The sequence below is a fragment of the Berghia stephanieae genome, chromosome 2 (genome assembly GCF_034508935.2).
Source record: "Berghia stephanieae isolate SIO BIC M18660-M18661 chromosome 2, UCSD_Bste_1.3, whole genome shotgun sequence".
NCBI lineage: Eukaryota > Metazoa > Mollusca > Gastropoda > Nudibranchia > Aeolidiidae > Berghia > Berghia stephanieae.
This window is the reverse complement of record NC_088361.1, coordinates 71,700,531-71,712,369: the sequence shown is the minus strand read 5'-3', so window position 1 is coordinate 71,712,369 and position 11,839 is coordinate 71,700,531. Positions and strand designations below refer to the sequence as shown.

General features: G+C 31.9%; 1 protein-coding gene across 2 annotated transcripts in view; it reads right to left on the bottom strand.

Moving 5' to 3' along the window:
• Positions 1-321: 321 nt before the first annotated feature.
• The window catches only part of LOC144965484 (sugar transporter SWEET1-like), a 27,913-nt gene continuing 16,395 nt past the window's right edge, over positions 322-11,839 (bottom strand). For both annotated transcript variants that reach the window (XM_078900867.1, XM_078900868.1), the window contains exons 6-8: positions 10,607-10,726; positions 6,375-6,485; positions 322-5,586 (exon numbers count right to left, since the gene is read on the bottom strand). In XM_078900867.1, the coding sequence (XP_078756993.1) occupies positions 6,387-6,485; positions 10,607-10,726 (219 nt within the window). In that variant the 3' untranslated portion in view covers positions 322-5,586; positions 6,375-6,386. The remainder of the gene's footprint in view (positions 5,587-6,374; positions 6,486-10,606; positions 10,727-11,839) is intronic.

The window sequence follows — 11,839 nt, the reverse complement described above, 5'->3', positions numbered from 1 at the left end:
TTCTTTTGGAAAATCCTGCAAACCTACTTATTTCATAACAAAGCTGGAGTTATCTGAAAAACAATGAAAATTTACCTAGACCAGAGATGAAACTCACAAACAGCCATACTTTTAAAAAGCAGACAAAACATATCTTGGAATTTCTGAAAAGCTGGCCTGCTGGCAAAGCAGACAATCTAGCAACCTTGAGTAAATTCAATAAAAATCTTTTCGTTTCAGCCCACCAGCACCTAGTTAGTTATGATCTTAATGTCGTGGTAAACTAAGTTTTACAGAAATGTGATACAATAGCAAAGAGGACAAGAACACTTTTAAGACGCACTATGACAAATAGTAATTTAATAAGCTGAAATTTTCCATGCCTGATTCAACTAAAATAGTTTTTAGCCAAATCATGGAATCTACAATTTAGTATTTGTCCAAAATCTTTAAAAATCTTATCATAATCCAAGTTCTGTTTAAGGAAATGGGAGCTATTGTTATTGCATGTTTGTTAGAACTACAGTTTTTTTTTGTTATTTTTTTTCCTGCCCACACTTTTAGGTCCAAACAGCACCAGGAAAAAGAAATATGTGATTCTAGATCTAGAGTTCATTTGCAAGTGCCTTCTCCTACCATCAAAAACAAAATATTAAAAATAATAAAATTAAAAAAAAAATAATAAACAAAAAGAATGAATACAAAAAGAGGACATAATTAAATCTAGGAAGCAAATTATACTTTTTTGGTATCTGAAACGAGCTACAGTATCTATGCCATATATAGGATATATAGTCAAATTATTAGATATAATAAATTAATAGTATATTTGACCATACAAGCAGCAATGGACGATTAGTAAAAAGATGTCTTGATATTTGACTGTTTCCCATATGGCAGAAAATTCCAACCAAGGTATTGATAAAGCCAAATAGGTAGTCTCCTTCTACTAACAATTAGATGAAGAAGAAATAATACAAAAGAATCTGCAACATCAGGGATGACATTTTCCTTTTAACTGCACTTTTAGATGTATGTATTGCTTACAATTCATATTAAAAATAAATATCATTTTAATGGCTCTATTTGTAAAAAAATCTTTAAAAAGGAGAACATGATCCTTCTCTAAACAAACTATGACACCAAATAAATGGTTTTCAAATGCTGCTTCAGGAGCACTATTGATGTAATGAACCACATGCTTGTTTCAGCCATTTCAAAAGACAATCTAATTTAAAAATAAATTTTCTACTAGTACTGGAACCTCTCTGATTCCAATATCTGGATAGCAGGATTCAATCTCACAAACAACAATCAGTTTTCCTGAATTAAATGTACTAAATAATGTTCATGTTTAGTACCAAGTTATAAGGCAGCAGTTTTTAATCACAACAAAATCTCGGAATAGGCTATCCGGCGGTCAATGGTAATATTTATAATTATATACTTGAATGTTGAATTAGAATAGAGAAATATGTATCTTAACATGCCAAAAAGACAAAGTACATGCAGATTGGAGAAGTTAAAGATCAAACCATACCTATTAAAAACGAAAAGATTGAAGATTTGTCTCATTTTAGACATTTGGGATCAAACAAAAATGCAAAATGGTGACTGCTTAATGGATATAAACAACCAAATTACAATGGCAAAAAACAATGACCTATCTAACCAATACCTGGAAAGACAAATCCATAGGGCAAAATTTTAAAACAAAATTAGTAAAAGTATTGGTGTGGACAGTGATGGCCTAAGGTACAGAAGAACAAAGACGTAAAACGTATAAACTCTGCTGAAATGTGGTTTTACAGAAGGATGATGAGGGTAAGCTGGATGGAAAGAAGAACAAATAACAACATACTTGAAGAGCTGGAGGTCATGTAGAACTACTTAATGTCATCAAAAGAAGGAAACTAAGTTTTTTCGGTCACATATGCCAAAACCGATGCAAGATGAAAGATGTAGTACAGGGAAAAATGGAGGGCAGACGAGGAAGACCTTATCAATTATTAAACGAGACATCATACTGCTGAGCCACGGACATTGCGAAGGAGTTGGAGGCCTTTAAAACATGATGATCCTTGCAAAAACACTATAATGAAATCTTATAAAAATAATTTGCGTAGTCTTGTCTTGCTGATATTTAACTTTTAATCTATGGTAAAAGTGGTGGTAAGCAATAAAGTATATGTGACCACTGTATGCTACTAATAATCCACCTTGTAATTGCCCAAGTCATAAGATAACTCGCCATACTTGTGTAGCAGAATTCTTATTATATTTATAATGTTGATTAAATTGTCTTGCAATGAAAACCATCAGATTCAACTTTGGTTCATTAATATAGATTTGAGTGTTAACAATGAAGTTGCATACCATGCAATTGTAATTATTACACAAATTCATGAAGACAGCTTTACAGTAAACTCCTGTGATCTCTGGACAGAACGTCTCGTATCTGTCAGTCAGACAATTGTCATTGAGCAACCTAAGTTGTGTCTGCAACATATCTGATTTTACTCCAGTTTGTTAGCACCAACAAGTAAAACTTTTCATCCTCTCAATGTTGCATACTATTGGCTATCAAACAGCCAGGGAGGAATCATATATTTTGATTTGAGGGAATTGATTGACAGGCAAATTTGAAATAATAATGAAATATAACAAAAGAATTGATTGATTCTCAATTTGTCAAAAACGTAGCTAGAGAATCTTATTCAGCAGTTATTGGACAAAGCTTTTACCTTTTCCCGAAACGTGAATTTGTCAGTGTACACACCTCCTTTCCCCTATTAAACCACTCCAACTAATAACTGTAACATTGCCACATAAGAGTAAGAGGCAGGTTATTAGGTGATGATCCCTGTATTAAAGCATGCCATGACAATATGAAGAGAAATAGAAATAATTCTAAGAGGCTAATGTAATGGTGCGGCTATGTGGTATGACACGCGCTTTTGGATTGGAAGGTCCTGGGTTCGAGCCTCGCTCCGGGCATAGTTGAGTCCTTGGAAAAGACACTTTACTCACAATCTCTCACTGTACTCAGGTGTAAAATGAGTACCTGGCCGTCAACAGTGTTGTCTCTGTCAGAAAAAATTGCAATATTGCCTTACAGGCGTCATGTATCTTTCTACATGTTACGTGTTGCTGTTGGTCAGGGACCCTTTGTAAAGCGCTTTGAGCATATTAAGTGGATACTGCGCTAAATCTCTAGTATTTTTGTTTTTTGAAAAATCATTTCCATCCTGCTTGGCACCAATGAGCTGTATCAATCATGCATGCTATTCTCCTCTATATTTCTTGTAATTTGTAAATTTTAAGAGTTTTCTTTCATATCGTTTCTTGAAATGTCAAATAAAAACACTTTAAAAAGTCATATGGTTTCAAGAGTGTATGAAAGCCAATCACAGGCCAGTAGTTATGATGTCAAAATAAAATAAATAACCATGAACACGAAAAATAATCACTGGTAAACAATGATGAAGTGGATTCAACAATTACCACCGGGGGTGGCAAGGGTGCCAGCAGGAAGAAGTGCTGAAACCTGAAACTAAAATCTCGACACTTTGCCAAACTTGAAATTGTTCCTACTGAAAATGCGGCCTAAACTTTACATATTGACACAATGACACACCTCCTATACTGAAAAGGTGGCCGAATCACGTTTTCGAATTTTTACCGATGCTATTAAGTTATTTTACTCAAAACACTGAAACCGGAGGTATTTGACTTCGAGATATCGCGAAACCGGAATTCCGGCATGAACCGGAAAACTGGCACCCGTGCCAAGGGGATAAAGCTGATCAGAGAAAAAAAGTCCCAATATCATGTGACACGACTACCAGAATCTAACACACATGATTGACAGAAACCATCCTTTACTATATTATCCTCCTCTAACACAGCCCCATTCTAAAACAACAAAAAGAAGAGAAAAATGAGATAAAATATTTATAACAAGAGTAAAATGTTTATATCCTTTCTAATGAAATTGCACACTTGGTCATTCTTGAAAATCGGGTCAGCAGATAAGCTTATCAAGACATTGTTACAAATATTGCAGATTCATTTATTTGACTTTACCCATGGTACTCTCGCCAAAGAACTGCCTTTCTATTGCATGTGAATATGAAGACACATACATATGCAAGCGCGCGCGCACACACACACACACACATATAAACAAACACACAGACAACCTTTTATGAAAGAAAAAATTAAATGATTAAATATGACATATTGCATCAAGGCAGTTAGCTCACAAACTGTACTTTGTTAATTTTCGTCCCAAAAAAAGCAATTAAAAAGTATGTGCTTTTCATGAAGTGCAATGTACCATGATCACATAGGTTCAAGCATACATACATACTCCATACACACATACTTACATAATACATACATAATACAAACATACTCATCTTGCCATACCCTTATAGTCAATGATCAAATCTGGTTTGCTTAATTAACTTCAGTGCTCTTCGGGGATGAACAGATTAAAAAAAAAATACTAACAAAGAAAAACAAAACAAAACAGTGACCACATGTACACAAAAAATTGATGCAAAAGGGCCAGAGTTCTGTAATCATTCAATTCTAAACATATACATATTCCTTTTCTTTTTTTTTTTTTTTTTTTTTTTGTTTGTTGCTTTAGGTCTCTTCCAACACAATTGAGGTTATATGAGAGACCGCTGAAACAAAAAAACAAGCAATCTAACAAAAATAGTACAAATGTAAATCAAAATCATAACCTAAAGATATCATAAGCTAAATTATAAATAACCAAGAACAAACAGGCAGAAGATTTACAGAAAAAAAAATATCCCCTGTCAAAAATACAATCACAAACCAAAGAAGCAGGATAGGCTAGTAAAGAGAAGAAGAAACGACATCACTATCGGATCGTACACCCATGCGAACATCATAGGTATATGATTCAAGGGTGATGCTCCCATCCAACCACCCGCTATTCCTTTTCTGTGAATGAATGAAAAGAACACCCAAAAAACATAACATTTCATGAAACTGTTAAATCCAACACTTCTGGTCCCATTGTCCAGCTTAAAAGAATGGTATGTAAAATAACATAAAAATATTTAATGATCTTTTAAGGAAGGCATGTAAAGAAATTAATATTTTTTAAAACAAAGTACAAATAATACGTCAATTTCAATAAACAGGTAGACATTTGAAAGAAAACAATACAACCAAATGAAAATGATAATTTACTGGAGAGAAGAAATTGTAGAATGCCTTTAAAAAGGGTAAATTCAATGGAAAATAATGACTTCATTGCATTGTAAATTTACTCCACTTCACATGTTCCTTCAATGAATAATTTGCCACTTCAATATTATAAAAGATACAATTGAAACACAAAGGATAATATATCCAATACAGCAATCATCATAAGTTACAAAAGAAAAGTAAGGGGAAAAAAAAGTCCCTCAAAAGAAGAAGAATCCCCCCACAAACTCAACAAATAATACCCAAAACAGTGTTTTGACATTTGATATCGACTCAGAAAATTAACATCCCACAAAAGATTTCCACGATAGAGATGCCGTCCCTTTTGTCAACAAGTTGTTTTTTTTCTTATCACATCTGAAATTAAAGAAATATTTATAGTTGTATTTATCAGGTTTTGATATAACGGCCATATTTCATCTCCAAAACACGAATTTCAACTTCTCAAGCTTCATTAAAAGTGACTGTCTTTACTGAAGAGTACTATTATCAGTAAAACAGGAAAAAATTAACAGCTGAAATGAAGGCATTAAATAGGTCCGTCAGAGTAATAAAACTGGAGTTTATCCCAGTTTACATTTCCCTAAACTAAACGGACAATAACAATTGCCTGGATATAATTTTTCTCATATTTTCCTCCAAAACTGAGCATGAATTTCTATTTATGTCATTAAAAAACAACACAACAACAATAAAAAAACTCATTATCTATTTTTTGAAAAATGATGCAAAAGTTAAACAATCAATAAATGTTGCACAATCACGGATGGATTAGGTTTGTATAGGTCATTTCAAATAAGACATTCCAAAGCCTGATTACTTTGCATCATCGATAAAAAATAACTATAGGTTGTCTGTGTCATATAATTCCTATACCTGAAAAATGTAAGCATTCACGATAATAATTAGATATACCAAATTAGTGTATGGAAGATGTTATTGTTATTATCCCGTACGAAAGCGAAACTAGGATCCGTTCCCGGTTCCCAAAATAGACAGCCTATGTAAAAGTCAAAGAATAAAGTATCATTGTGAAATCGAACTACATCTTGTTCAAATTTGTTAATCATGTAAAATAAAGAACATGACAGTCTGATTCAAATCTTTTCATTTATTGTCCCCAAAATTAATAAACCAGCACTTACCATTTTAAAATGTCACATGTTGATCACTTTCTGTTTTCTTTTGTTACATCCAAAAGCAAAAAAGAGGGAGAACTGAAGAATTCCACAAACACCACCTAAAACACTTGGAAACTGAAAAATTGAAAATATCAACAATTACACATGTGTTCACGTGGTATTTCAAACACATGTTTCATAGTGTAGATGGGGACTGATGATTGTCAAACCACATGATATTCAATCATTAGAAGCTACCATAAAATGAAAAAAACATTCATTTTTTTATGTTTCATTTGATAGTGAGCAATAAATCATTTCAATATAGCTGAAAGACAATATTATCTTTTTTTTTCGTCATTGTTTTATATAATGTCCTACTTCGCAGTAGATATACCATTGACGGTAAAAGTTAACATACAATCTGCTGATTTAAAATTATGGACAAGTTTGTTAGGAGAGAGCTCTGTTATTGCTAAATAAATTTCACACATCATATTTAGGACACATCTTGGAGGTGAGGGGTCAATTGTTTTTATTTTCTTCATTAGCATATTGTAAATTAAGAAAAATTTAATTTATTTAATTTCCACTCTATAATAATCAAAAGAGACGGAACTACTAATGAAAAAAGAGATATCAGAGACAGTAATGATGCAGAATTCTTTAAAAAACATCTTAAAACATTTATTTTAACATGTAACACTGTAGAATAATATTGTTTTGTTTCATACTCATTTTTGAGTGGCTGTATGTTTGATTGAATGTTGTCACATTACTGTTAAACACTTTGAGCCTGCTGAGATACGGGGTAAGGTGCTATATAAAAACCATTATTGATATAAGTAATTTTGATTTACATTATAGTCGGCTGAATTGGATATCTCACCATGACACTTTTTATTTCTTGTTATAATAATAATAATAATAACAACAACAATACAAAAACAACAACAACAACAACAACAATAATAATAATAATAATAATAATAATAATAATAATAATAATAATAATAATAATAATAATAATAATAATAATAATAATTACACATTTATATAGCACTCATTAAGGCCATCTCAGCTGGGACAATTCTATGGCATTTTTTTTTATTTCACGTATTTGGGGATGACAAACGCATCTGATCTATTTTTCTTTTTGAAATAGGAGAACATGTCTATCTTATATGAATTAATCTTTCGCATATAATGGCACTTGTGTTGAATGGTGATATAACTACAATTTTAGAATGACTGCAATACTTAAAATAAAATAAGAATTGTTTTATGAGAGAGTTGATATTACATCACATCACTAGCCCAACGCAACAAGCCATTGTAAATTAGTCAATCCAAACTGCTTTTCAAAAGGCTATTTCTCCTTTCAGTGAAATTGGTATAAAAAAGGGCACCGAGTGTATGAGAAGAAAAAAATAGTCCTTTTGAACTGATGCTTTTCAGTTAGATATTGCTGCTAACTTTGATGGTTAAAATTCATTAAACCAAATGCACAAATTCTTACACAAAATACACAGTATGACAAATGTTTTTATTCAAAAGTTTGTATAATTTTCTAAAGAATTATTTCAATTAAAGATATAAGAAACAAAAATGAATATAACAGCTTCAAAAAGAGAAAAAATACCAAACATGGAACTTTCAGGCCTAAAACCCTTCTTCAGCTAACAACAACAATAAAAACAAATACTTAACTTGAAGAAAACAAACATACAGGTAGACAGCAGAGAAATATTAAGGACGTCCTTTATCTAAATAATAAGATCTTGGAATATAAACAAAAAGAATTGTTCGCTTAGTTACTAAACAGTTGTGGAATAGAGCTGAATATTAAATTGAATGATTTTGTCAATCTCAATCACAATTCATAGAAATTTTATCCATCTATGTTATATCTTGTAAATTTAATCAATCTTCGGGTAAGTATATTTTACTCAAAGGCTGAATATTAAAACAGAAAAGAAGTAGAAACATAGACCAAAGCATGAAAAATTGATCATTTTTGGGCCTTCTTTTCATGATTTCTGGGGTTAGCAGGGGAGCAAGAAAAAAAAGTGATGAGTATAGCAAAAATCAAAAATAAAAATAAAAGATCAAATTAAGCAAAAAGAATAAATAAATAAATAAATAAATAAATAAATAAATAAATAAATAAAATAAAATAAAATAATCAGCATTCATTGAAAGAGGATTGAACCTCGTGTGTAGATATGAATATATGGAGATATCAATTATCTGAATTATTGCATGGTGTCTGTGATTTCAACTTTAAAAAAAAAGAAAGTATGATAAGGGCATAGCTGCCAACTTTTCAAAAATAAAATAAGGAACGCTCATTTGGCCTGGGATGAGGGGATGACGTGTGCCCCCCCCCCCCCCCTTTTTCATCGAATCGCAACATATAAAAGTCAGCCTTTTTAATTACTATTACTAATACTAACAAGTTTGAGATAACAGAGGCCAGTCCAAAAGTTGCCAAATTATCGGGTTTAGTACCAGCACATTTGAATCGTTAAAATGACACTTTCCACAATGAGATCGTTTTGTTTTTGTTTTTAAGGGTTTTACGGCGCTTGCAACACATTTAGGTTATATCAGCGCCAGTAAAAAGGAAGAAATTGGGATAGTAAAAAGTTCTAGAATTACAATTGAAGCATCTAAGAGAAAGTAAGACATAGGGGAACTGGGAACAAATAGGGATCAGATTTAGATTCCAAGAGCATATCACCAATGTACTTAGTCTGAGATCACCTATAAGTCTCATCCGGACATAAGAACAAAATCCAACAAAGAGGAACACACTCAAATGCTTACATTATACATTAAAAAATAACAAATATACTAATACATAACAGAGAGATGATTTACAAGGAAAAAAATATCATCTCCCACAACAATAACTATGCATTTGACTGTTTCCCTCCCAGCCAGTACTCCGACCAGGGCCAGGAAAAAAACTAAGTAATCTCATTCCAAGACAAAGACAGAAAGAATGTTGGAAAACAGATATAAGGGGATAGAAGACACAGTGTGTACCTCCCTGCCCGCTATGGGAGGTCAGGATCCCCACCCAGCACAATGAGATCAAAATTTCAGAACAGACTATATAAAGAAAGAATTCAACTGCCTCAACTTTGATAAGGACCAATACACAAGAAGCACAATTGTAAAATAAATGAAATAACTTAGGATGGTTAGAAATGCATAACTGCCAACCTGGTACATCACTTGAGAGGGCGTTTTGGGGTAAAAATTAGGTGAGTTCAGATAAAAAGTAGGCGACTGCATATATGTTTTCTTTCATGCAACATAATGTTCTTTAAGTAGTACACAAGTAGTTATAGTAAAATGCACCTCTAAATATTGGAGAATTTCTACCTCTTTACTTTGACAAGATAAAGACACCTAAAAATGGAGTATACTTATTTTTCTTGAACCTGAACCGTTACAAAAACTTGCTTGAAAAAAAAATAATTAAAATCAGACGAAGATGTTTTTTTTAAGGGATTAAATTTATATTTCATAAATTAATAAAGGGAAATAATCATTGTCATGTTTGATCTATATAAGCAATTGATTTTCTGATTGAATACCTTCCAACCAAAGATGTGGATTTAATTTTATTCTTAATTAAAATAATATTTGTAACAAATAGTGAAAGTATCAATACTGTCTTAGAATATTCAAAGTATATCGAGGCTAACATCCATATTCTATGGAAATCTCCAATACATTATGAAAGGTTTGAGTAAAATGCAGGCGTCATATAAACAAATGGAACTTTTTTAATTGCTGAAAATCATTTATGATAGAGGCATAATTCAAATTAAAGGAATGGAGATTATGCTGTGCTGATTTAAACCCTGCTCATCATCTCTCACTGGACACCAATAATAATAATAATAACAATAATAGTAGTAGTAATAGTAATAATAATGGATCAATAATAATAATTCATTAGGCTCACATGCCTTGTTTACCACAAATTAGTCAAAAAGTACAAAATACGGATTTTGAACTAAAAATAAGGACTTACGGATTCAGGAAGTCAAATACGGAACAAATCCGTTTTTAACGGAACGGTTGGCAGCTATGTAAGGGGTATTTAACCAAATTCTCATTTCAACACCACCTAGAATGGTGGACGTGGCATAGCTAATATCAATAAATGATGATAAACAGAAAAAGGTAAAATAAACTACAAAATAAATAACGATTTATTAGTAGATGTATAGACTTACGGCCACAAATCTGTTGTTAATGGCTAGGCCATACAATGACCACTCTATGGCTGCTATAAAGTTTACAACACACAAGGATAAAGACATGGATTCAGTTGATTTGTACCGTATAACTTCAGACTGAAAAATTATGGAGAAGAATGGGATGGGATGTGATTGAAAATTTCAAAACATTATATCAAAGAAAATAAATATCAAAATAAAAATATATGAAATTCACTTAATGGAAAGTGATTTGATAAAATAATAACAAACTGTGAAATGAAACATTTTTTTTAGTGAAATGAAATATATTACTGCCTCCCTGCCCACTATGGGAGGTAAGGAACCCCACCCAGTTGTTTCATATTTCATATCTTCATGCATAATTTCCGTGCCAAAGTATGATGGTGACTTTATCGAAAGCTTTGCTGAAGTCTAAGAAAATTACATCAGTTTGCAGTTTTTTTCATATATGTTTTCTGCTAGGATATTGATTGTTGTGATCAGTTGTGTTTCATATGACCTTTTTTTTCTTCTAAAACCATAACCCCTTCAATTGATTTAAAGTCACATACCCTTCAAAACAAACAATGTTCAAAACCTGCAGCAGATAAATTAGCTGTCATTAAATTACTAGTAAGCGACATTGAGAATTTTCCCCCTCCAAATTCAGATTTCAGTTCAGTGCCCTTATCAGTTGCTCAAACCATTGTAATAAAATAATGATAAAACGTTCATGATTCCCTAACCCTAAGATAATAGGTTGGCAACTTATTGATGATTACTATATCTGATTACAAACAATAACAATATGCCAGCCAGTCACTAAATGCCGGGTTCTCTAACCAATGGTGTCACATATCACACATCGGAATCTGCCCCCTTGTCTCTTTGTATACAATACATAAGATACAAGATTGAATATTTTATTTTATTTATTCCATTAAACATTTTTTTTCTAGCTATGGATTCGTTAAAAAATAAATTTACAATACTATTTTAATTTTATGCAAAACTTTTACCACAACAATCTATTCATTCCTCACGCGGGACAGCTAGATTGGTACCCCTTAATTGGGATGTTGTGTCATAACAAGTGGGTGTGTACATATTTAAAGGCCGCCCAACACAAAGAAACTGGGTTTAATCTTCTCTTCTTACAAATAAATATTGAATGCATGTTTTGGTTTCAATAAAATTTTGTATTAAGTTAGATGAAACTGATATTATCTAATTTGGTAGTGGAAGTTG